Here is a 27,630-nt window from a genome sequence, read left to right on the forward strand (position 1 = left end):
CCTACCCCTGCTCCCTACTCCTGCTCCCTACCCCTGCTCCCTACTCCTGCTCTGACACTCTGGTGTTGGGTGTTGCTATTGCGTCTGGTTTAGGGGGATAGTGAAGGGTTGAGGCGACTGGGAGACGGAATTCGTGGTGTTTGTGGAATAACGATGACAGGACTCAGGTCAGTCTGTGACCCCTGAATGTTACAACGGATGGACGGGCGGTTGGGCAGACGGACAGTGAGATGAACATTTTTGAAAATGTCTTGCAGAGTGGGTGGTCAGGCTCTAATGAAGGTTTTATATGGCTCCAATTAAGTTTAGACGTATATAAATGTATTCAGTAACGAAGTTCTTCATAGCAGTCAATTTCCTGAACAAATCCATCTCTATATGAAACTAGACCAACAGTTGTCGAGTGGAACATACCTCAACTTGAGCTTGACTCCAAGGGTCAAACTTTCTCGTTAATTAGGAAAATGAGGAAGCAGGGCTGTGTGTTAGTGATAGCAATGGGGTCAGTCCGAGAGCCTGGGGACCGTTCGGAGCGAACATCTGCCAATTTTGCAACACACACACAAACACACTCTCTTTAGATCCAACTCTCTCTGGTGGTCCAATGTGGGGTGTTTCTCAGGATGTGCGAGAAACAGTAACAACTGATAGATCTAGGCCTCATTTTATATTCCCCATAAATACCACAGTATTTTTCTTTCTATTTTTTCTTAGGCGTTATAATTCAAATAACTTAAAAAAATGTTTTTATTTTATTAATGAATTTTTTTAAGAAACGTATTTGGGGGATTGATTAATGGTCCTCTTTACAGTAGGTGTGAGTGTCATTAGGAGGACTCAGCTTAGCTTGATCCAGCGAACTCAATTATATGTGCTTAAAGGGATCAGTAAACACATTTTACTACCTGTGGGTCATTAACTAGTGGTGGGTTGCCGCGGTAACCCAACCTGAAGGGTTAGAGTTGATAGCCCCGTGAGGTTTGAAAATTACCACACTTTTTCTTCCTGGTCTAATTTTTTACTTCCAGATTCAATTTTACATGAAATGTACAGTATGTTCCAAACAAAACAAGTAGAAATTGCACTACAAATAACTGTGTCATGTCTCTTCGTTGAATATTTTCAGTTATCACCTTGCTTTCGTAATAGTAGATAATGTGTTCTCATGCCCTGAAGACAAAATGTGTATTTTATTCATTTATTTAACTAGGCAAGTCAGTTAAGAACAAATTCTTCATCTACAATGACGGGCTGTACAGTTGGTAAATGGGAGAGAGAGAATGCACTTCAAAACACACAGTACGTGCCAGGCATTCCTATGTGTGTGTGTTGAGGTGCATTGGAGTCTCATGGTCGTATAGGTAGGTGTGTGTGCTGAAAGGTCTGGCAGGAGCGAGGCGCCTGCAGCTTTTGTGTGTTTCTCTATTGAAGGGCAGTCACCCTGAATCCTGCCTGGCCCACGGAGCAGGTGTGACTAGCTTATTTCTGTTTGTGTGCGTCTGTGTTGAAAGTAGCGGAAAACACAATTGTTCTCTTTCTCTCATTTGGCTGGGGTCTCATCACAGGAATCCCACCGTAGAAGTGTGTGTTTGCATATGTTTGAGCGGTGTGTGTGTGTTTAACAGCACCAGCGGGGGTTGCTCTCCAGCCTCCTCTAGTTCCTCTGCGACTGTGAAGGTGTCTCAACTTCAGACGAGGCCTGTCAGGAAGAGCTGCGGCTGTGAAACCTCAGCACAGAGAATGTCCCAGGTCAATGCAGGTGTTAAAACAACATGGGCCTTGTCTTCAGAGCTCTGAAATATAGAAAAAACCCACAAGTATAACAGGTATTCAATGGCGAGCGGCTGTATCGCCATAGTTACCACCAAGACAAAGCAAGATGATTATTTGGTTGAACTCATGAAAGGGGGGGGGGGGCGGCTCCACATGAATGAATGGATAAGGGTTGAATGAAGCCTGAATGACATCACAACATTGCAGGAAACGCGATAAGCCAATACCAGACAAGCAAGCGGCACATCAGCTTTTATCTTCAATTGTTTTTCATTAAGTCTAGCAGAGAAGGAAACTACCAGAATGATGTAATCGTTAAAGCAGTTTGTACTCAAACACTTTGATATTCGTATGTTACTCAGTTAAATGTCATGTGGCATTTCTTTCTCAGTGCATTGAGAGCACGGTGCAATGCATTGCTGGAACCCCTCTCAAGCCCAGGAGGATTTGACTGAAGACAAGAGGTCTGACTCTGTACGGGCTACTGTGATGCAGGTCTATCACTTTTTAAGGTTCTAAGAACCAGAAGCTTAGATAAAGTGTGTTTTGCTCTTTCCTATTGGTCGCAATTGGAACCAGTTACTGTAGCTTGAAGCGTATTACACCTTTGCATCCCAGTTGCATACTGTATAATAGCCAACACGCCCTGTAGCATAGCTCTGTTCTTGTAAAGATGGAGAGAATGGATATTGCCCAGCTGTTGTAATCCCTGCTCCCACCATTAGACAGGAAGTGAAGGAGTCTGGGTAGTGTAACTATAGAGCTGCCTGGAGCAGTCTGAGCAGTGATCCGGCAGCCTGAGGGAGTGGACACACCACACTGAGTGTCCATCTGCCGTTCATTCGCGGTTCGTTCGGGTGCTTTTTTAACAAATCAAAAACTGAAAAATTGGGCGTGCAAAATTATTCAGCCCCTTAAGTTAATACTTTGTAGCGCCACCTTTTGCTGCGATTACAGCTGTAAGTCGCTTGGGGTATGTCTCTATCAGTTTTGCACATCGAGAGACTGAAATTTTTCCCCATTCCTCCTTACAAAACAGCTCGAGCTCAGTGAGGTTGGATGGAGAGCATTTGTGAACAGCAGTTTTCAGTTCTTTCCACAGATTCTCGATTGGATTCAGGTCTGGACTTTGACTTGGCCATTCTAACACCTGGATATGTTTATTTTTGAACCATTCCATTGTAGATTTTGCTTTATGTTTTGGATCATTGTCTTGTTGGAAGACAAATCTCCGTCCCAGTCTCAGGTCTTTTGCAGACTCCATCAGGTTTTCTTCCAGAATGGTCCTGTATTTGGCTCCATCCATCTTCCCATAAATTTTAACCATCTTCCCTGTCCCTGCTGAAGAAAAGCAGGCCCAAACTGCCTGATGCTGCCACCACCATGTTTGACAGTGGGGATGGTGTGTTCAGCTGTGTTGCTTTTACGCCAAACATAACGTTTTGCATTGTTGCCAAAAAGTTCAATTTTGGTTTCATCTGACCAGAGCACCTTCTTCCACATGTTTGGTGTGTCTCCCAGGTGGCTTGTGGCAAACTTTAAACAACACTTTTTATGGATATCCTTAAGAAATGGCTTTCTTCTTGCGACTCTTCCATAAAGGCCAGATTTGTGCAATATACATATATATATATATATATATATATATATATAGGATTGTTGTCCTATGGACAGAGTCTCCCACCTCAGCTGTAGATCTCTGCAGTTCATCCAGAGTGATCATGGGCCTCTTGGCTGCATCTGTGATCAGTCTTCTCCTTGTATGAGCTGAAAGTTTAGAGGGACAGCCAGGTCTTGGTAGATTTGCAGTGGTCTGATACTCCTTCCATTTCAATATTATCGCTTGCACAGTGCTCCTTGGGATGTTTAAAGCTTGGGAAATCTTTTTGTATCCAAATCTGGCTTTAAACTTCTTCACAACAGTATCTCGGACCTGCCTGGTGTGTTCCTTGTTCTTCATGATGCTCTCTGCGCTTTTAACGGACCTCTGAGACTATCACAGTGCAGGTGCATTTATACGGAGACTTGATTACACACAGGTGGATTGTATTTATCATCATTAGTCATTTAGGTCAACATTGGATCATTCAGAGATCCTCACTAAACTTCTGGAGAGAGTTTGCTGCACTGAAAGTAAAGGGGCTGAATAATTTTGCACGCCCAATTTTTCAGTTTTTGATTTGTTAAAAAAGTTTGAAATATCCAATAAATGTCGTTCCACTTCATGATTGTGTCCCACTTGTTGTTGATTCTTCACAAAAAAATACAGTTTTATATCTTTATGTTTGAAGCCTGAAATGTGGCAAAAGGTCGCAAAGTTCAAGGGGGCCGAATACTTTCGCAAGGCACTCTCTGCCGGTAAATGCTACCGGTGTGTCCGTTCCTTAACTCTCTCTGCCAGCAATCCCTAAACCTCCGGGCCACCAGGCAAGAGGGTTAAGGGAAGGATAGGTTTCCTATGCGATGCCCCCAAGGCAGATGGGTAGTTTTCCACCGTGATGCCTCTAAGGAAGTGAGAGGTGAGGGGGCTAAAGCCCAGTGTGAGCCCAGGCAACTAAAAATCAACAGTCCCAGAGCGGGAAGAAAACAAGCAAAAGAGGATAGCCCTAATTAAGGACCCCTGGTGTCCGGTAGAGAGCTGGGAAACCAGACCCTTCAGATAAGGGACTGAGCTGTGTGTGGACCCCCTGAGACTCCTCTCCAGTCTCTAACATAACTTGTGTGAAGGAGCTAATTACAGTGTCTGGACTAAAACACCACAGCCCTTCAATGGATCGTTGTTTTAACTGGTGCAAGCTAAGAAGCGACTCTATTCCATAGATTGTGATGGGCACATGGTAACAGGAAGTAGCCTACTTGAGTGTGTGTGTTTTGGGAGGGAGTGGGCTGAAAAACATGGGCAGATGTTACAGGGTGTAGCCCTATCCACATGTTCCCTCCCTCCCCCCTCCTGTGGCATTGTGATGCAGTATTTGGTGCTGTACATTGTAGTGGAACTATTGTATCCTGTGGTAAATCATTGACAAGGAAGGGAGACCCAGACGGGACATGTGTGTGTGTGTGTGTGTGTGTGTGTGTGTGTGTGTGTGTGTGTGTGTGTGTGTGTGTGTGTGTGTAGTCAGACGGGGGGTTTAATGAAGTTAAGCCAAACGACGAGTCATGAATAAACATCAGCTGGCTAATTAAACTTGGCCGTAGCAACTTTATTCATTAGTAAAACAGCAGCAAACACGACCGGGGATTTGGTGTGGAATGATAATACTGTACTGAAACCTTGTCTGCTAGGAGGAGAGAATAACCTTGAGAGAGAGGGGAGGGCAGAGTGTGAGAGAGAGAGAGAGAAATAGATAGAGAGAGAGAGAACAAGAGAGAGCGAAAACAACTCGACTCAGCTCAGTGCTTGACCTCATTATCAGGGAAGTTAACTCTCACAGTATCTTACCTTGGGGGAGGGGGGGCGGGGGGCGGCTGATCTGCTGAGGCCCAGGTGTCAAGTAGGATTTGTATATCTGGTAAACATACACATAGAGAATACTGTAATTATTCACAACGCTTTACCGGTTGTCAGGCACCAGACTGATAAGTGAGGTGTAGGCATCCAGAAGTGGTGTAGATACACTGCAGTAATCTATAGAGTTTGTAATTCAATTGAAGAATGTATATATATATATATATATATATATATATATATATATATATATATATATATATATATATATATATATATATATATATATATATATATATATATTGTTCCCCTTTGTTCTTCCCCTGATTCTCCCTTCCTTTCTGTCTCTGCAGCCTGTAACTGTAACCTGCATGCCAGGCGATGCCGTTTCAACATGGAGCTGTACAAGTTGTCTGGGAGGAAGAGCGGAGGAGTCTGTCTCAACTGTCGCCACAACACGGCCGGACGCCACTGTCACTACTGCAAGGAGGGTTACTACAGAGACCTGTCCAAAACCATCTCTCACAGGAAAGCCTGCAAAGGTACGAGGGGTCTGGTGAGGGCTTCTGTCCCGGTCTGACTGTTAACTCTGGGGCTCTCTTGTCGCTATAGTGACATGATATGATACACAACTGTTATCCAAAGTTACACTTTATGTCATAAATTGAGTACATTTAGAAATTCTCCTCATCTGAAAACATCATGTTGTAATATTTATTTATTTAATAACCCAGCTAGTCATGGTGACTGGTGAATAATTAACCACTAAGCTATGTGGGAGGGACATCTCCTATGTAAAAGTTAAGAGCAGAATCAGGAGAATTTGAAAAAAACAGGGATCCATACATTCCTGGCCTGTCTTACCCCCATCCAGCTCTGTCAGTGGAGATGGGTCAGTGGGAGTCTGTGGTGAGGTAGGGGTTTGGGGGGTCTCCTCACTGACACAGAGTTATTTGGCTTCATTTGGGGCGAGGGATGGGGGGGATGACAGGGCAAGCAAAACAAACAGGAGAGGTGTGAAGTGATCCCCGGGCGAGGCGCAGGTCAGATGAGTGAGAGGAATGGGTAGGAGGCGACAGGAGGGGGGGACGCACTTCTACACCACGTGTGCTCATCAGGGTTCATCAGGCAGTGGGAGGGTGTAAAGGGCGCCACAATTTCCTGACGTTTTTGACCTTCACCTCGGGAGAGAAGAGGGTAAAAAGAAAGAGAGGGAGAAGAAAGATTAAGTTTTCAAACCTCCTATAGCTGAAGGGGACGATAACAGGGAGCTAAAGTTCTGTTCAAACAAGGCCCCGGTAACACTGTGAACGTGCCCCGCATTTTCTCTCACACACACACACACACACTCTCTCTCTCTCTATAGAGTGCTTCCTTCCAAGGGCGGACTAAAGGGAAATATTACACCCCATGTTTTCCCACATTATTCATGGAGGAAGTAAATAAACAAACAAATCAATCAGTTTGACAGAGAGGCTTTATTGTCTGTCTGAGAAAAAAGTGCATCTGTTCACTCAACCCATAGACAAGCCATAGACAAGCCATAGACAAGCCATAGACACTATTCACAGGAGGAGGGATGCCTAAGTCGATGTATTTCAACTGTTATGTTGTTTTCTTCATTTATCCACACCTGACATCAACACTACAGTATGAATGGGGAATAAGTGTCTATTTCCTGTATTGTTTGTGATTATTTGTTTGTGTCTGTTCAATGTCATATTTTCACATAACTGCAAAACATGAATTTTCTATAAAGTTAAATTTCTAAAAGATTTGACAGAAAGAGAGAGAGAGATTGAGAGTAAACCATCCGATTTATCCAAACACCACATCCAGCATGATTCATTCTTCTGCATGAAAAAAAGTCCTAATAACAAGTCATGGAACAAGTCATGGAACCTAACCCAAACATCCATCCATCCCATTATTGCAGTGTTCCCAACTGACATGAACACTTCGGGAATGTCGATTCGGAATGCAAACAGACATCCATCACGAGAGGCTGTGTATCATTAACCCCCATACTATATACCCTCCCCATCTCTATGAGGCTGTGTATCATTAACCCCCATACTATATACCCTCCCCATCTCTATGAGGCTGTGTATCATTAACCCCCATACTATATACCCTCCCCATCTCTATGAGGCTGTGTATCATTAACCCCCATACTATATACCCTACCCATCTCTATGAGGCTGTGTCTCATTAACCCCCATACTATATACCCTCCCCATCTCTATGAGGCTGTGTATCATTAACCCCCATACTATATACCCTCCCCATCTCTATGAGGCTGTGTATCATTAACCCCCATACTATATACCCTCCCCATCTCTATGAGGCTGTGTATCATTAACCCCCATACTATATACCCTACCCATCTCTATGAGGCTGTGTCTCATTAACCCCCATACTATATACCCTCCCCATCTCTATGAGGCTGTGTATCATTAACCCCCATACTATATACCCTCCCCATCTCTATGAGGCTGTGTCTCATTAACCCCCATACTATATACCCTCCCCATCTCTATGAGGCTGTGTATCATTAACCCCCATACTATATACCCTCCCCATCTCTATGAGGCTGTGTATCATTAACCCCCATACTATATACCCTCCCCATCTCTATGAGGCTGTGTATCATTAACCCCCATACTATATACCCTACCCATCTCTATGAGGCTGTGTATCATTAACCCCCATACTATATACCCTCCCCATCTCTATGAGGCTGTGTATCATTAACCCCCATACTATATACCCTCCCCATCTCTATGAGGCTGTGTATCATTAACCCCCATACTATATACCCTCCCCATCTCTATGAGGCTGTGTATCATTAACCCCCATACTATATACCCTCCCCATCTCTATGAGGCTGTGTATCATTAACCCCCATACTATATACCCTCCCCATCTCTATGAGGCTGTGTATCATTAACCCCCATACTATATACCCTCCCCATCTCTATGAGGCTGTCTAATTGTTGGGGATTTAACCTCTGTTACTCAAATCCATCCCTTTTTCATGTGGACAAGACTTGATTGTTTCAGCACCATAACTCACCCTCACGGTGGACTTCCCTGTGATTCCTTAAAGTCTACTGATGCATTTTATCACCGTGTTGATTTTAGATAATCATATTTAATTCAATTAACATTTGAATTCAATGACATTTATTCATCAATTATATTTATTCATTTATATTTATGCCGCAGTGCTCCCCGATATGTGTGCGAAGCTCCACTATCAAAAGACTACTGCTCGTCTTTTACCCCTATTTTCAGAACCGTAGAAGATTTTAATAAGGACCAAAATGAATAATCCATCTTACTCCCAGGTGAACCCTTTTACTCTGGCTTTTTATTAAATATGATTTGCTTTACTTGGAGAGCTAATGAAGACCTCTGGTTCTGAGTCAGAGGCCACAGAGGATTTGTGTGTGTGTGTGTGTGTGTGTGTGTGTGTGTGTGTGTGTGTGTGTGTGTGTGTGTGTGTGTGTGTGTGTGTGTGTGTGTGTGTGTGTGTGTGTGTGTGTGTGTGTGTGTGTGTGTGTGTGTGTGTGTGTGTGTGTGTGTGTGTGTGTGTGTGTGTGTGTGTGTGTGTGTGTCAGAGGCCACGGAGGATTTCTCAGACGTAGCTGAATTAGGGTCAACAAACTAGCAGGAATTCGCTAATGGATTCACTGCAGCTTTGAGTAGTTAGTTAAGCCAAAGTTGAAATGCCACTCAAAACCCTCAATATGCACAATGAGTGTTTGGGTCTATAGCTACTGCAGAGCCTAGAGTACCAACTTTATTTCTGTTGAGACTTTGCAAGTCTAGTTTCCTAGTTAAAATTTTTTTTTTTAGGATTTACTGTAAATTATTAATTCAACATTATGTCCATTATTTAATGGCAGGAGACTGATGCCTTAAATATTATGTCATAACAACTTGTCAAAAAGCTGTGAAAAATGCATCAGTGTGGACCTCTAGGCATCAAATTCTGAACGTGTGTATCCGGGACATGTGGGGCTGGCTCTGAACGTCTCTTGACTCCTTTGATTGTACCAACTGCCAACACTACCGACATGGAAAACCGAGAACTCTCTGTGCCTCCTTCATCATCTCAATGTCTTCTTTTCTCCAGGCTGGTCTTCATCTTTTTGACTCATGCTCGTAACTGCATGATTCTCTCCCTCTTCGCTGCTGCCAACTTGATGGCCAAACTGTACACATCTCTCCTGTTACTTTATATGTGATGTTTTTAACATAGGTTGTGGAATATGACGTGGTTCCAGTTTTTAATTCTAGGAATGGAGTCTACATCTGTGTTTTTTTGGGGGGGGAATCTAGTGAGGATTGAGTCAAGCTTCTTGCTTATGTTCTCGAGAACTTTTACAAACCTTAGGGCTCAATAGCATTTGCTGGCCGAGAGTACTTAACACCTCTGAACGTAATTTGCGAACCGAGTGAAAGAGCGCACTGAACGATCTGCGGACGAATGCTAGATCGACATTCGGTGTGATGTGTGAGAGCTGGGCAGATACAGTATGTAGAGGCACACAGGCTCTGTCTCTCTGTCTCTCTGTCTCTGTGTCTCTCTGTCTCTCTGTCTCTGTGTTAATAAAGTTACCACATACAGTGCTTTACCTATTATATATCAACTCCTATGAACCATCTCGTGCTTAGCTTGTAAAATGATTTAAAGTCTGCCATATCATAACTCAAGATAATTCAATGAAAACTAAAACCGTGTAACTAATGTGTGTTCGCTCCAGCAGTGACATAAATACACACCATGCAGCTACACTAAAGTGACAGCAATTAAGGCCCTCGGTCATTTATTGTTCAACGGGAACCTTTGCTGGGTAGCTCTTGGGCAGAATAAGTCCTTTAGCAATACAAGAGGGTAGAAGAGTATAGAGTCTTGATTTTATATGAGAAACTCAATCACTTCAAATGACTCCCATGTGAGACCATTGCGAAGGAAACTGAGAGCAACCGGCCATTTTGGCCCCGAAAGAACAGTGCCCAGAGCCTAGATTTATGGCTTCACCCCTCATTGACTAGAGCGTAAACACAGAATGCATTTTGATTGAGGGCCTGGGCCCTAAGTGACTACTTTTGGAAGGTGCATCTTGTTCGTTTCTCCAACACCTTTGTTGGCAGAGCTATAATAATATCCCATTTTGGCACAGTGTTCGGGCGTGGCCCAAGGCCCACCATGCTTACAGTTTATTGGATAGGGAACCTATTGTTGATACCACACAGGAGGTTGGGCCTAAATCCCATGCAAGTATAGATAGTTAATTAACATGGTATGATAGCCAAGGTGGGCAAAAAGGTAGAAGCTCTCTGGGTGGTCTGGTTACGAATCGAACAAACTCCGCACTGCAAATATTAGTTGAGTTGATGAAGAGTTTGATACGCTGGCTACCATGGCACCCCTTTTAGGAGGTTTGTGGCCAAGTAATACTCAGATGCTTTGATAACGGTAAAGAAACTAAATCATTGACACCAGCCTTGGATCTTTGGTTATGATGCTTTAAAAATCTGACGATGAAAGGAGAGTGTCTGAAAGTTATTCTACTGAGAGAAATCCCAAGCTTAGTGCAGCGGGGCACCGTATTAGTGCCATTACTTTAATCGTAATTCACACCGTAACGTCAGCCAGTGTGTAATTACTTCAGTGAGCTGAACCATGAGGAACAAGTTTAACAAACAGAACAAAAATGTGTCTTTGTCAAAGGAAACTCTTACTTTCAGTTAGAATAACATGTAGAAGTTATTACGTTTCTCCTCTCCATATGTCTCGCACTGTAGAACTGTTTTAACCATAAATAACATTGTTAGAGATTTTTAAAAAAAAATAGTGTTTCTGGAAACTAAAAATAAATTACTTTATGTTGCTGTTGTCAATTATAATGACTTACATGTATTGTGTTGCATGTAAAATGGCAACTATATAGGAATAATATTGTCTGTATGCCCATAGGCTCTTGCCTTGGCCAAAAGTGTGACATCCCTAAGGTTTCCCCCCCAAAAATGTATCAATAAAATACCAAAACTTATGAAAAACCAAATTGAGATAGACATTCCCTGTATCAGATAAACATGTAATTGAAAAAAGGCCTGAGTCATGTAACACTATTTAATCTCTCCTCTCCACACATTTTTTTGCGGACCAGTAGAAACCTAATTATAATAGAACACAGACATGGCTCGGGTTGGGCCTTATCCAACAGCCAACAAATTATTCTTATAGGCACCGAACGCACAAACCCAAACTGAGGGGGAGCTTTGCAGTTCAAACTTCAAATGCTTTATGGTAAACGATTGGCAGAGTTAAAACATTCTCACATTGAGCAATGATCGTCTCCTATGAAGAGCGAGCTCCTTTGAAATGCCTTCCATCACCCTCCCTGTTAACCAAGAACATTTTTCACTCTTTTATGTGCAACTCCCTCCTCAAAGTGTGTGTGTGTGTTACACTAGTAGGGAACGCAATCATAGCTCCATCTGAGCCTCTTCAAGGTCTTCATATAGAGGAACGAAACATTTATAAACAGGACCAAGTCCCTCAACCTTCAGAGCCTAAAAAGGCCTATTCTCTCCAACTGCTCCTTTAACTAGCTCATCTTGAGGACCAAGAGAAGCACTTTCTCCCCACTTCAAGTGTGTGTCAGAGGTTGGAAGGAGCTAGCCTTTTGCTAGCCTAGCTAGCCCCTGTAACTAGCTCATCATGAGGGGCTCATTAGCACTTTCTCTGCCCTCTACAAGTGTGTGTGAATGAGGCCTGGAGGATGGAAGGAGTTAGCCTTTTTCGCTAGCTAGTGTCCCTATCTTGCCCAGCCATCTGGAGTAGCTGTGAGGAAGGATAGCAGGATAACGTAGCTACTTAAGTGCTAAGTGGACACACACTTAAAGCTTAAACTCTCACCAGGTGGGCCCCCAGCAGGCTGTTGCAGTCAGCAAGGGCAGGAGGAGAGAGACACCATTGTAAATACAACCCATATTTATGTTTATTTATTTTCCTTTTTGTACTTTAACTATATGCCCATCGTTGCAACACTGTATATAGCTATAATATGACATGAAATGTCTCTATTCCTTTGGAACTTTTGTGAGTAATGTTTACTGTTCATTTTATATTCTTTATTTCACTTTTGTTTATTATCTATTTCACTTGCTTTGGAAATGTAAACATGTGTTTCCCATGCTAATAAAGGCCTTTGAACTGAATTGAAATTGAGAGCGAGAGAGAGAGAGAGAGAGAGAGAGCATGAGCGAATGAGAGCGATAGAGTGAGAGAACAAGAGAGTCAGAATGAGAGAGAAAACGAGAGAACAAGCGAAAAAGAGCGGCCCACCTGCAGACCATGTGCGGAGCAACTTGATTTACTGGCAGGCTTAAGCTGTGGTTAGTGGGGCAGACGCTCTTAAAAACACAGTGCTAGCTCTCAGAAGCTCTGAAGAGGGCCGCACTTTGCCCTCCCTAACGCCCCCCCCCCCCCCATACCCCACTCCCCTCCGCCCCACTGACAGGCTCTTAAATTTACGTGCCTGAAGACCTGCCCGATTGGCCTCGACACTTGTTTATAGGTTGTGTAAGCCCCTCCTTTTTTTCTTTGTCTCTCTCTCTCTGTTTTCTAGCCCACCTCTCCCAGACAAAATGAGGCAATGAAACCTGGTGACAGATTGGCCTGAAAGTGGTAATCGTTACACTCGCTTTAAAGCCCGCCGGCCTGATAAGGGGAGAGGGCTACGGATTCCCCCTTCGTTGTCTGATTAAGATAAGCGAGAGTAGCAGCAACAGCTACTGACTCACATAATACAGACAAAGAGAGAGAGAGAGAGAGAGAGAGGTCATGATCAGATGAGCTCCTGCATTTTTCAGCATGTTCTTTAAAAAAAAGATAGATTTAGTGTTAGATAAACTTGGATTTTTTTGTCAGGAACATATACAGGATGCTACCCTCTACAACATAACCTTCACTCCAAATCAAAATGCAAAACCTACAACCTGAATTTGGACGCAATTACGGAATCACCTGGAAGGCTTACAACTACCAAAGATTATTATTCCAACACTATACAGCAAATTCTATGGAAAACAACAGAAACCTGAAAACACCATCCAACATGGAACTGAGTGAGTAATGTTTAGTCTGAAGCTATATTTTATTTCCAAAAACCAAGAAGAAAAATAGAAATACATGACATTACTTTATAAGGACTGAATGCTAAAGGAATGCTGCCAAGCTTGATAACACTTCAATTAGCACTGATGTGTCAAGTGAGAGGTGTCAAAGCCCTTTAGCCCAACAATGGCAGGAGAGTCGCACAGTCGACTCCAACCAAATTGAGAGGCCTTAGAAGCTGCATCCTGCTGTTCAGAGGTAATTAAAATGCAGAACTCTGTGTATGTAAAGAATGATAAGGCAAGAAAAGATCACCAAATGAAGCTCCTTATGGAAAATCAAGAGATACTTTTTGCTGACTATTATAAAAATGTGAACATCAGCAACCTCATCTTCCACACAAACCATCCCCTGGCATGGCACAGTGCTATATTAACATACTGTTAAGGGGGGGTGTGTTAACGAGGGGTGGAAACTCAGGATACTAGACAACAAGGACTCGGAGTCAGATAATATAAATCTCTATAAGTCTGGAACAGTATTGATACAGGGCAAACTGTTTCAGCTGGACGTCCACCTAATCAAAGAATTAGCCCAGCAGGAGAATCTCTCCCTTGAGAAAGATACCCCCACCCCGAGCGGGTCAGACCAGACCTCTTCATTATATAACCCCACAGACGAGCAACACCAAGTGGAAAGTCAACCTCCCAGCACAGAGTACAACCCCCTCTTTGAAATGAAGGATACATTTACCCAGCTGGATGTATGGCAGGTGGAGCTGGAACAGCAGGCGATTACACTCCAGTCAGCACAGACCCAGACAACAGTCCAGCACAACAACACCCCCTTAACCAGACCCGGAGAGCTGGAGGTGGAGAGAGACATCTGCACTCTGGACTGTGGTGAGACAACTTCAACGATATAAAAAGCAAGAGCAGGAGAAGAACAGAGCACTAGAGGAGAGGATCAGACTGCTGGAGGAGAGGGTGAGGGGGATGGCGTGTGACAGAGAACAACCCACTAGAGAGGTGGCCACCCCCGCAGAGAAGCCAGCAGCACAGCCCACCTCAGCTCCCAACAAAAGTCTTCGACACCACAGCAGAACAGTCCACACCAGACCCTGACCATAGAGTCGACATCACAGCAGAACAGACAAATGAAGAACCCCAAGCCCAGGGGCTCTCACCCCCCCCTGAGCCCCCCCCCCCCCCCCCCCCCCCCCCTCCTGACAACCCCCCCACACCCACTGAGGGCATACACAAGACACAGATTGTACTCCTTATGGACTCAAATGGGAAATATATACAAGAAAAAACTAACTTTTTCCCAAACACTCTGGTGTCCAAACACCCAGCGCGCCCTACACCTTCTGTCTGAGGACCAAGAGCTGGTAGTCCCACAAGAGCTGGTAGTCCCATTCACCAAACTATTAGGTGATAAACAGGTAAGGGACTCAGGGGTATATGCTAATTTGGTTAAGAGCAGACCTAACTCACTCCATTATATTAATCAAATCAGGAACATTTTACATTTGGCTAGAAAATCAATGATCTTAACAGAGAAACATGTCCACCTGTGTGCTACCTATCCCCCCACTAGAATCCCCATACTTTAATGAAGACAGCTTCTCCATCTTGGAGGGGGAAATCAATCATTTCCAGGCCCAGGGACATGTACTAGTCTGTGGCGACCTAAATGGCAGAACTGGACAAGAACCTGACACCCTCAGCACACAGGGGGACAAACACCTGCCTGGAGGTGACAGCATTCCCTCCTCCATATGCCCCCCTAGGCACAACATAACCAACAAAATTGGGTCACAACTCCTGCAGCTCTGTCGCAAGCTGGGTATGTACATAGTCAATGATAGGCTTCGAGGGGACTCCTATGGTAGGTACACCTATAGCTCATCGCTTGGCAGTAGTACTGTAGACTACTTTATCACTGACCTCAACCCAGAGTCTCTCAGAGCGTTCACAGTCAGCCCACTGACACCTCTATCAGACCACAGCAAAATCACACATCAAAGCCAAAGGAACTGAGTAATATTAAGAAATGCTATAGATAGAAGGAATGTAGTTTGGAAACCTACCAAAAAACAATTAGGCAACAACAAATTCAATCCATTTTAGACAACTTCCTGGACAAAACGTTCTACTGTAGTAGCGAAGGTGTAAACTTGGCAGTAGAAAATCTTAACTGTATATCTGACCTCTCAGCTTCCCTATTAAATCTAAAAATCTCAAATAGAAAACTGAAGAAAATGAACAACAATGACAAATGGTTTGATGAAGAATGCAAAAATCTAAGAAAGAAATTGAGAAACATGTCCAACCAAAAACATAGAGACCCGGAAAACCTGAGTCTACGCCTTCACTATGGTGAATCACTAAAACAATACAGAAATTCACTACGGAAAAAGAAGGAACAGCACGTCAGAAATCAGCTCAATGTAATTGAAGAATCCATAGACTCTAATCCCTTCTGGGAAAATTGGAAAACACTAAACAAACAACAACACAAATAATTATCCATCCAAAATTGAGATGTATGGGTAAACCACTTCTCCAATCTTTTTGGCTCTATAACAAAGAACAAACAGCAAAAACATATACATGATCAAATACAAATCTTAGAATCATCTATGAAAGACTACCAGAACCCACTGGATTCTCCAATTACCTTGAATGAACTACAGGACAAAATAAAAATCCTCCAACCCAAAAAGGCCTGTGGTGTTGATGGTATCCTCAATGAAATGATAAAAAATATAAACAACAAATTCCAATTGACTATACAAAACCTCTTTAACATCATCCTTAGCTTTGGCATCTTCCCCAATATTTGGACTGATCACCCCAATCCACAAAAGTGGAGACAAATTTGACCCCAATAAATATCGTGGGATATGCGTCAACAGCAACCTTGGGGAAATCCTCTGCATTATCATTAATAGCAGACTCCTACATTTCCTCAGTGAAAACAATGTACTGAGTAAATGTCAAATTGGCTTTTTACCAAATTATCGTACGACAGACCATGTATTGACCCTGCACACCCTAATTAACACACAAACAAACAAACCAAAACAAAGGCAAAGTCTTCTCATGCTTTGTTGATTTCAAAAAAGCCTTTGACTCAATTTGGCATGAGGGTCTGCTATACAAATTGATGGAAAGTGGTGTTGGGGGAAAAACATACATAAAGTGGTGTTGGGGGAAAAACATTATAAAATCCATGTACACAAACAACAAGTGTGTGGTTAAAATAGGCAGAAAACACACACAGTTCTTCCCACAGGGCCGTGGAGTGAGACAGGGATGCAGCTTAAGCCCCACCCTCTTCAACATATATATCAACGAAATGGCGAGGGCACTAGAAAAGTCTGCAGCACCCAGCCTCACCCTACTAGAATCTGAAGTCAAATGTCTACTTTTTGTTGATGATCTGGTGCTTCTGTCACCAACCAAGGAGGGCCTACAGCAGCACCTACAGTGCCTTGCGAAAGTATTCGGCCCCCTTGAACTTTGCGACCTTTTGCCACATTTCAGGCTTCAAACATAAAGATATAAAACTGTATTTTTTTGTGAAGAATCAACAACAAGTGGGACACAATCATGAAGTGGAACAACATTTATTGGATATTTCAAACGTTTTTAACAAATCAAAAACTGAAAAATTGGGCGTGCAAAATTATTCAGCCCCTTTACTTTCAGTGCAGCAAACTCTCTCCAGAAGTTCAGTGAGGATCTCTGAATGATCCAATGTTGACCTAAATGACTAATGAGGATAAATACAATCCACCTGTGTGTAATCAAGTCTCCGTATAAATGCACCTGCACTGTGATAGTCTCAGAGGTCCGTTAAAAGCGTAGAGAGCATCATGAAGAACAAGGAACACACCAGGCAGGTCCGAGATACTGTTGTGAAGAAGTTTAAAGCCGGATTTGGATACAAAAAGATTTCCCAAGCTTTAAACATCCCAAGGAGCACTGTGCAAGCGATAATATTGAAATGGAAGGAGTATCAGACCACTGCAAATCTACCAAGACCTGGCCGTCCCTCTAAACTTTCAGCTCATACAAGGAGAAGACTGATCAGAGATGCAGCCAAGAGGACCATGATCACTCTGGATGAACTGCAGAGATCTACAGCTGAGGTGGGAGACTCTGTCCATAGGACAACAATCAGTCGTATATTGCACAAATCTGGCCTTTATGGAAGAGTGGCAAGAAGAAAGCCATTGCTTAAAGATATCCATAAAAAGTGTTGTTTAAAGTTTGCCACAAGCCACCTGGGAGACACACCAAACATGTGGAAGAAGGTGCTCTGGTCAGATGAAACCAAAATTGAACTTTTTGGCAACAATGCAAAACGTTATGTTTGTCGTAAAAGCAACACAGCTGAACACTCCATCCCCACTGTCAAACATGGTGGTGGCAGCATCATGGTTTGGGCCTGCTTTTCTTCAGCAGGGACAGGAAGATGGTTAAAATTGATGGGAAGATGGATGGAGCCAAATACAGGACCATTTTGGAAGAAAACCTGATGGAGTCTGCAAAAGACCTGAGACTGGGACGGAGATTTGTCTTCCAACAAGACAATGATCCAAAACATAAAGCAAAATCTACAATGGAATGGTTCAAAAATAAACATATCCAGGTGTTAGAATGGCCAAGTCAAAGTCCAGACCTGAATCCAATCGAGAATCTGTGGAAAGAACTGAAAACTGCTGTTCACAAATGATCTCCATCCAACTCACTGAGCTCGAGCTGTTTTGCAAGGAGGAATGGGAAAAAATTTCAGTCTCTCGATGTGCAAAACTGATAGAGACATACCCCAAGCGACTTACAGCTGTAATCGCAGCAAAAGGTGGCGCTACAAAGTATTAACTTAAGGGGGCTGAATAATTTTGCACGCTCAATTTTTCAGTTTTTGATTTGTTAAAAAAGTTTGAAATATCCAATAAATGTCGTTCCACTTCATGATTGTGTCCCACTTGTTGTTGATTCTTCACAAAAAAATACAGTTTTATATCTTTATGTTTGAAGCCTGAAATGTGGCAAAAGGTCGCAAAGTTCAAGGGGGCCGAATACTTTCGCAAGGCACTGTAGATCTTCTGCACAGATTCTGCCAGACCTGGGCCCTGACAGTAAGTCTCAGTAAGACCAAAATAATGGTGTTTCAAAAAAGGTCCAGTCGCCAGGACCACAAATACAAATTCCATCTAGACACCATTGCCCTAGAGCACACAAAAAAACTATACATACCTTGACATAAACATCAGCACCACAGGTAACTTCCACAAAGCTGTGAACAATCTTAGAGACAAGGCAAGAATGGCCTTCTATGCCATCAAAAGTGACTGACCCAAACTTAAGGAAAGCTTTGACTATGTACAGACTCAGTGAGCATAGCCTTGCTATTGAGAAAGGCTGCGTGGCTCTTAAGAGAAGACAGGCTATGTGCACATTGCTCACAAAATGAGGTGGAAACTGAGCTGCACTTCCCATCCTCCTGCCCAATGTATGACCGTATTAGAGACACATTTCCCTCAGATTACACAGATCCACAAAGAATTCAAAAACGAACCCGATTTTGATAAACTCACAAATCTACTGGGTGAAACATCACAGTGTGCCATCACAGCAGCAATATTTGTGACCTGTTGCCACAAGAAGAGGTCGACCAGTGAAGAACAAACACCATTGCAAATACAACCCATATTTATTTTCCCTTTTGTACTTTAACCATTTGTACATCGTTATAACACTGTATATAGACATAATATGACATATGTAATGTCTTTATTCTTTCGGAACGTCTGTGAGTGTAATGTTTACTGTTCATTTTTATTGATTATTTCACTTTTGTATATTATCTACTTCACTTGCTTTGGCAATGTTAACATGTGTTTCCCATGCTAATAAAGCCCTTTGAACTGAATTGAAATTGAAAGAGAGAGAGACTGGCTCATAGCCTGTATGAATCAACCAAAAAACAAAAGCTTCTCATAAAATCTTGTACCTAATCTCAACACTCTCTCTGGTCATTAGATCCAGTCATTTAGTAGAGTTCCAGTTAAAAGCAGAGGCTAAGCAACATTCACATAACATTCCCACCACGGGGAACGAGAATGCACATTGTGGTCTGTAACACTAGTGTAACCGCTCATACCCACAAAACCTCAAATTGCATAGCTCAAACTGAGACCTTTGATGATTCTCATAGTGAGAAGTGACACTAGAGAGATGTAGGGAGGGGTCATTCTGAAGGACAATACGCCCACAGGCTAAAACCCGACATCACTGGCTGAATCCAAAAGTCATTTTCTGAAACCTGACATCACTGGCTGAAAACCAGAAATTTGCTGAAACCCCGACATCGTTGGTTGTTCTGTAGGACATACTCTAAACATTCAACACGGAACACAGCCCATGGGATGCACACAACCAGACCCAAGTCACATAGTCCTGCTACCCTGGCAACAACGTCTCATGGAGTTTAGGGGCTTGGTGACTAGAGGAAAGATTATTAGAGAAGTTCTGGTATTGATTAGAATATAGGATTTGTGTCATGTGTGACATATCGTTATGGTAACCACGCCATGCCTGGATATGACAGTACAAACAAACACAAGGAAAAACTTTGCCTATAGTTTACCATTATATATTATCACTGTTTATCTGTTATTGCACACTTTATCAAACTTGATATAGTGAGTTTAGTTGGCAAGATAGACCAACTGTGGGTTTAGTTGAAAATAAAGGCAGGGGGTTAGCCTAGTGCAGGCAAAAAATGTTGCATTCCTGAAGCATATGTCTTAGATAGACTCCCCAGGCAGAGAGGAAATCTGACAGCCATTTTGGTTCCAAACCACTGATTAATAAAAAACAGCCAATCAGGATTATCACTCTGATTTAATCATCTAGTAAACACAGTCGCCTGCTCTAGTCTCCTTCTTTCCCACAAAGAAAGAGCTAACGATTCCCAGCAGTCAATGTCAACTAGTACTGTATGCCAGTTTGAATATGATGAGTGTATGCTGTTCGTGTGTTCTTGCAGCGATGGCACTGCAAGTCAAGCTTGTCGTGTTGTGGACCCAAGTAAGTCCTGTCACTCTTCCTGCAGCAAGCCTCACAAGCTTCACTGTCTCTTCTGTCCTCGACGCTCACGTTTCCAACCCTGTTGTTACCACCGCCACTGCTGTTGTTGTTGTTTTGTACTGTATCTGTGCTCTCTCTGTATATGGGTGTTACGTGTTTTTGTGTCCCCACCCACACCAAACGTGTGTTCTCTTACCTCTTCTCTTCTGTTCCTCACAGCATGTGATTGCCATCCCGTGGGTGCTGCTGGCAAAACCTGTAACCAAACCACAGGTCAATGTCCCTGTAAAGACGGCGTGACTGGTATCACGTGCAACCGCTGCGCTAAAGGCTACCAGCAGAGCCGCTCGCCCATTGCCCCCTGCATAAGTACGTGGAACCCAGCCTTTCCTAGTTGCCTGAACTTGTCTCACCAGCCACATATGACTTTTGTCCATTCCATCTCTATGCTTAAACATTCATGCACACCTCCACAAAGAAAATTGACAACTTACAAAAAGGAACAAACTCACTCAACCAACCAACCACCAACCCTCCCTCCCTCCCAACCAACCAACCACCCCCCCACTCTATCCTGGCTTGAAAAACACACACTACATGACACAGAATCCTACTTTTCCTCTTTCTCTCTTCCATTGGTTTCCTCAGACAAGCGTTTAGCCACAGTGTTCTGACCAACCGGTAAATCTGAAAGCTAAAATAAACAAATCATCCCCCAGAATCCTCTGTGAAGCCTCAACCTCCCCATGTTGACAGTCCCCATAAATCCAACAGTGCCAAGTCCAGAGCCGAGTTAACGAACACCAACTTTAGGATCCACCAGTGTCCCTCATTGGCTAAAAAGGGAAAAGGGCCAATGACCAAGGGCAATCGGCATCTCCAAAAATAAATATCTGAATTTTTTGGCATTTGTTTTCAGACCCCAAAACAATACATTTTAATTGCTGCTTTTAGTCAATAAAATTATGATTCGGAGGTTAAACAAAAGCTCTTATGAAATTAATTATTCCGAAGGGATATTTTTGGCCAATGTCCAAGCCAAGGGGATAATTAAACTTACAAACTCCATTGGAATCTGATATCTTCCATTTTCCTGGGAAAGTCGATCCACTCAGTCGGAGGTGTGAAACTTGGAGATGCTGAGGTCCCAGCGATCGGATCAACACAAATATTTAGTTTCTTCAATAATTGCTAAATAATCTTTTTAAAAGCCCTTCCCATTAACATTTAGCGATACTGAAACCTCTTGCCAATTTCAGTTTTAACAGGGAGGGATAAAATGTCATATCTCTGACTTCATATACTTTCCAATGTGGAGGGCCATAAATCAGACCATACGAGTTGATTATGAGAAACGGGCTCATTATTATTATTATGTGATCTGGCACGCGTGGCTGAATCCTGATCGGCTATCAGGGCTTGGCAGGTCGATTAGCAGTGACAGAGTAATCAGTAGGGAGTAAAAACCACATGGCCTCTGGCAGCAATTATTTTTCTTGTCACAAGACAGACGCTTCGATTCTTAATGAGAAAATAACAAATTAAGCCTGTATAAATTAAACAATTAAGGGAAAGGGGATACCTAATCAGTTCTACAACTGAATGCATTCAACTTAAATATGTCTTCCGAATTTAACCCAACCCCTCTGAATCAAAGAGGTACGGGGGGCTGCCTTAATCGATGTCCACCGGCGCCCGGGGAGCAGTTGTTGTTGAGGGTTAACTGCCTTGCTCAAAGGCAGTACGGGAGCGACCTTTTGGTTACTGGCCCAACACTCTTAACCACTACGTTACCTGCCGCCCCTATGATGAGTAAACTTTTAGATTCCTAATGTTTATATACAGTATACAGTATTGTATACTATACTGCCTGATTTGATTAGTTTGCAGGACTTATCCCAATCAGAGGTGTTGATCAAAAGACTCGATTCTTTCTTCCTTTACCACACAGAATCTTCATCTATGCATGACGGTACACTGCTATTGTACTCCTTTCCTGTGTATCTTATCTAGCTTGCCACCCTTTCCTTTGATCTATGTGTTCTTATACAGCGGTATCTGTGCTTGTCTGTCCTTGCTTCCCCTCACTGCTTACTCACCTGTTTCGGTGGTTTTATATCCCTTTTGCCGCCAGTGTAACAAAATGCATTATGTTTTATATCTACATCTAATGTTACCATCCTGCTCCTTTGGAGATAATAGGAGCTCTCTTTATGCATGGCTTACTTCAAACGTCAACTTCCTGCCTCTGTGAATAGCCGACACGAGAGGGTGAAGTAGAGCTGAGAGAATGAAGTCTTGGATGCAAAACCGCAGAGACCTCGTCGTGGGGGCGAATAGAGGCGTGAGGGGAGAGACGTTACAGATTTCACACCCCTCCCTGATATCTCCCCTCCAGATCTTAAGATTGCATCTCGCTGTTCCCCTTTGATCTGATCTGCCAGGTAGCTCCACCTGTACGGCATTCATATTAGGAAGTCCTCCGTTCTCAAGACTTCCTAATATGGATGCTGTACAGCTGAGAGAGTAAGTCTCTACAAGTGAAACCTAACCAGTAACCATCCCTTCGTACGGTTACCCCACACGGCACGTCTACATCTACTGAAAAACTGTAGGTTGTACACTAATGCTAAAGCTTGTCTGCTGGAAAATAAACACTCTTATTGTATACTCGTCTTATTTTACATAACTCATTCATCAAAATAACAGTTGTCTTTAATCCTATGGCGAATGTATTAAAACATAATGAAGCTAACTTTTGTCTGTGTTTTTACCTGGAAACAGAGATTCCCGTTGTTCCCCCGACAACCACAGCCAGCAGTACAGAGAAGCCAGCAGGTGAGTGGCTCGTCTCAGTCCTTATCTCTCTGCTTGTGTGATCCTAAAATTGCTTGTGTGATCCTAATTCCTCTGCAAGGTGGGATTATCAGAACATGTTCTTGAGACTTATTTGTTGATATCAAACTGTTTAAATGCCACTGGCTACCCATAATGCCTGTAGCTAGGATTTGGTTTACAGTGTGTATTTAGGCTGAACAGAAAACAGAAAGAACCGCTCTCCCTCTCTTCCATCCACACCCCTTCTAACTAAACATTTCCTTCACGTGAAATGTTAGTTAGAACGAGTACAGTTTAAATTGGATCCCCATTGCCTACCCCCTCGCTCGAAGTTCATAAATATTAAATCAATTAGCCATTGCCTTGGGATGTAGCTCCTTTAATCTTACACTCTTCATCCAATTAACTGTGTAACTGGAACACAGTGGGGTGTAACAGGAACGCAGTGGGGTGTTGGCACGGCAACGCGCTGGGCCATGATATTGTTGATCTGTTGATTTTGTCTCTCTCTAAGAGGAAAAGAGAGGGAATATGGTAGAGAGAGGAAAATAAAGTTATTTGGGGTTCTGGCGCTAATCAGGGAAGCCAGCTCTTTCTCGAATTCAGGAGAGAGGATACAGTAGCTTGTTCAGAGGAAAATTCTTCCAAATGATACAGCGTACATCACTCTCCCACCAGCTACTGTCAAAACACAGCAGTACTCTGTATATATAATTCACTACTTCCTTAGTTAAATCTTGTTAATCAACATGGGGAGATGAAATGGAATTTGAAGGCACTTTTATATAAACATCTGTTAAACTTGAAAATTAAGCCAGAGACATGGTATGTGATATAAACTATTCAGGAAAGAATGTTAAGAACCGCATTACAAATGAGCAAAGATGACAATGAAGATTTGCCACGAGTTAAGTCAACACAAGAACCTGTCAGGGGGCAACGCAGGCCACAGACTTATTCTTTGCCCCTAGCTTGTGGAAAAGTGTAGTCATAGTGGTGTTCCTCTCTCAGACAGCGAGAGGAATCGTAGCGTGCGAGAACGCCTGGCAGCTGCTCTCATTTCTCTACCGCTGCTCTGACAGATCAGATTGACAGGGAAGTGAGGGTACTGCTGGTGTCGGAGAGTAAAGCCCCCCCCCTCCTTTTTCCCCCTCTTTCTCCCACTTCTCTTCTCTCCCCGTTTCACACTTTGTTTTGTAATATCACCAAATCAATACAACAGGTGTTGACCTTACCGTGAAATGCTTACTTACAAGCCCTTAACCAACTATACAGTTTAAAAAAAAGAGAGTTAAGAAAATATCGACTAAATAAAACTAAAGTAATAATGTAACACAATAAAATAACAATAATAAGGCTATATACAGGGGGTACCTCAACCAAGTCAATGTGCGGGGGTACAGGTTAATCGAGGTAATTTGTACATGTAGGTAGAGGTAAAGGGACTATGCATAGATAATAAACAGCGAGTAGCAGCAGTTCGGGTGGCCATTTGATTAATTGTTCAGCAGTCTTATGGCTTGGGGGTAGAAGCTGTTAAGGAGCCTTTTGGTCCTAGACTTGGCGCTTGCCATGCGGTAGCAGAGAGAACAGTCTATGACATGGGTAACTGGAGTCTTTGACAATTATTCTGGCCTTCCCTGGACACCGCCTAGTGGGGGCACCTAGTGGAGCCGGTGTTGAGGATCAGTGTGGCAGATGTGTTGTTGCCAACCACTGGATGGCTCAGTACGTGGACAAATGGGATCTCATCCAATACATGATTGGTGACAGATGTGGTTGTTCTTATCAGGGCTACCTCACTACCAGTCCCCCAAATGAGTGCCTATGTCTCCCAAATGAGTGCCTATGTCTTTAGTGAAGCATATATATATATACACACACATACTGAAGAAATATATAACATGCAACAATTTCAAAGATTTTACTGAGTTACAGCTCATATAACAAAATCACTGAATTGAAATAAATTAATTGGGCCCTAATCTATGGATTTCACATGACTGGGAATACAGATATGCATCTGCTGGTCACAGACACCTTAAAAAAAAGGCAGGGGCGTGGATCAGAAAACCAGTCCGTAGCTGGTTCATGCAGCACCACACATCTCCTTCTCATCGAGTTGACCAGGCTGTTGATGGTGGCCTTTTGATTGTTGTCCCACTCCTCTTCAACGGCTGTGTGAAGTTTCTGGATATTGCAGGAAACTGTAACGCATTGTCGTACACGTCAATCCATAGCATCCCAAACATGCTCAATGGGTGACATGTCTGGTGAGTATGCAGGCCATGGAAGAACTGGGACATTTACAGTTTTAAGGAATTGTGTACAGACCCTTGCGACATGGAGCCGTGCATTATCATGCTGAAACACGAGGTGATGGGGGCGGATGAATGGCACGTCAATGGGCCTCAGGATCTCAGACGATGCCGCAGGTGAAGTAGCCGAATGTTACATATGGTCTGCAGTTGTGAGGCCGGTTGGAAGTATTACCAAATTTTCTAAAATGACGTTGGAGGCAGCTTATGGTAGAGAAATGAACATTAAATTCTCTGGCAACAGCTCTGGTGGACATTCCTGCACTCAGCATGCCAATTGCACGCTCTCTCAAAACTTGAGACATCTGCGGCATTGTGTTGTGTGACAAAACTGAGCGGCCTTTTATTTTAGAGTGGCCTTTTATTGTCCCCAGCACCTGTGTAAGGATCATGCTGCTTAATCAGCTTCTTGATATGCCACACCTGTCAGGTGGATGGATTATCTTGGCAAAGGAGAAATTCTCACTGACAGGAATGTAAAGAAATGTGTGCACACAATTTGAGACAGATAAGCTTTTTGTGCAATGGAACATTTCTGAAATATTTTATTTCAGCTCATGAAACCAACACTTTACATGTTGTGTTTATATTTTTGTTCAGTAGAGGGAAAGAGAGAGCGATATGCAGATATATATACATTGTTTTATCTAGATAGAGAGACTAAGTGATGAGTCATGACCTTATTGCTACTTTGGTTTGTAAGGTTGGACTAAAGGAAAAGAAACCGGTATGCTTGGGGTGGGCTGATTATAGGCGAGGCTGGACAGATGTGCAGCAGGTGCCTCCCCCCTACCTCAACCCCATCGGACTCGGTTGAGGGAAGTGGGGGGGGGGGCTATTCATTTGTCTCCAGCGACGTGTTCTGGGTTCCCCACCTCCCCGAGCACATGGAGGGGTGGAATGCATGGCGAATACCTCGGAAGGCAAGGCCCAGACAAAACACATATTGTGCGGTTAGGTCACGGATAGTGTGAGTAGTCACTCCCCCTTGGTCCTCGCCTGACAGAGATGTCTGTAGAGCAACGGAATGTGAAGGAGATTATAACAGCTGAGCTGACCACCATGATACCAACCAGTGACGTGGTATTCATTAGGCACAAAATGGAAGAAAACAGTCAGAACCGTTATAAAACGGGGAGTTACTGTCGAAAGACGTCCAATGAGAAGAGCTCGTTTTCAGTTACAAAACGTTTCGGGACAGTGTGCCCTTATGAACATGATCCAAGATAATGGGCCACGATGATGATGATGATGAAAATGATGATGGCTGGAAGGGTTCAGGATTTGCGGTGAGACCCTCCCTGGATATTTGGGACATGAGTCTCTCTCTGGGTCCACTCTACACACCCTGTGTCACGTCCTGACCTTAGCTCCTTTTTTATGTCTCTGTTATAGTTTAGTCAGGGCGTGAGTTGGGGTGGGCATTCTATGTTTTGTAGTCTAGGTTTTGTATTTCTATGTGTTTGGCCTGGTATGGCCCCCAATCAGAGGCAGCTGGCAATCGTTGTCTCTGATTGAGAAACATACTTAGGTAGCCTGTTCCCACCTGTGTTTGTGGGTAGTTGTTTTCTGTCTCTGTGTCTGCACCAGACAGAACTGTTTCGTGTTGGTCTATTTTTGTTATTTTGATCGTAGTGTTCTGAGTTCAAATAAATATACATCATGAAAACGTACCACGCTGCACTTTGGTCCTCTTCACCTTCTTCAACCCACGACAGCCATTACACCCTGTTAATACTCTCTGCTGCCTCACTGGGCTTTAGTGTTGTGTCATGGGATGTTATTACCTGCTCCAAGTTTAATATGGGAGAGAGAGAGAAATGGTGACCCGAGAGTGAGGGAGAGAAAGAGAACGGGAAGAAAATAGCATCGTAATAGCATTGTATCAGCGTGTCCATCATCATCATCATCATCATCGATGCTAAACTCACAATATGATTTATGGCTTGGCAATCTCAGCCTGGCTCTCACAACATGAACACATTGGCATCAGCCTCTCTCACTCTCGTCTGT

The 27,630-nt window shown here is 43.2% G+C and overlaps 1 protein-coding gene across 2 annotated transcripts in view; it reads left to right on the top strand.

Annotated features, from left to right (window-relative positions):
• ntn1a (netrin 1a) overlaps nt 1-27,630 on the top strand; it is a 97,283-nt gene that overhangs the window by 48,183 nt on the left and 21,470 nt on the right. Inside the window, exons 3-5 of one of the 2 annotated variants that reach the window (XM_036940471.1) lie at nt 5,575-5,763; nt 20,681-20,830; nt 23,246-23,299. In XM_036940471.1, coding sequence (XP_036796366.1) covers nt 5,575-5,763; nt 20,681-20,830; nt 23,246-23,299 — 393 coding nt within the window. The remainder of the gene's footprint in view (nt 1-5,574; nt 5,764-20,680; nt 20,831-23,245; nt 23,300-27,630) is intronic. The other variant, XM_036940472.1, reaches the window with a different exon arrangement.

The sequence above is a fragment of the Oncorhynchus mykiss genome, chromosome 13, assembly GCF_013265735.2.
Source record: "Oncorhynchus mykiss isolate Arlee chromosome 13, USDA_OmykA_1.1, whole genome shotgun sequence".
Classification (NCBI taxonomy): domain Eukaryota; kingdom Metazoa; phylum Chordata; class Actinopteri; order Salmoniformes; family Salmonidae; genus Oncorhynchus; species Oncorhynchus mykiss.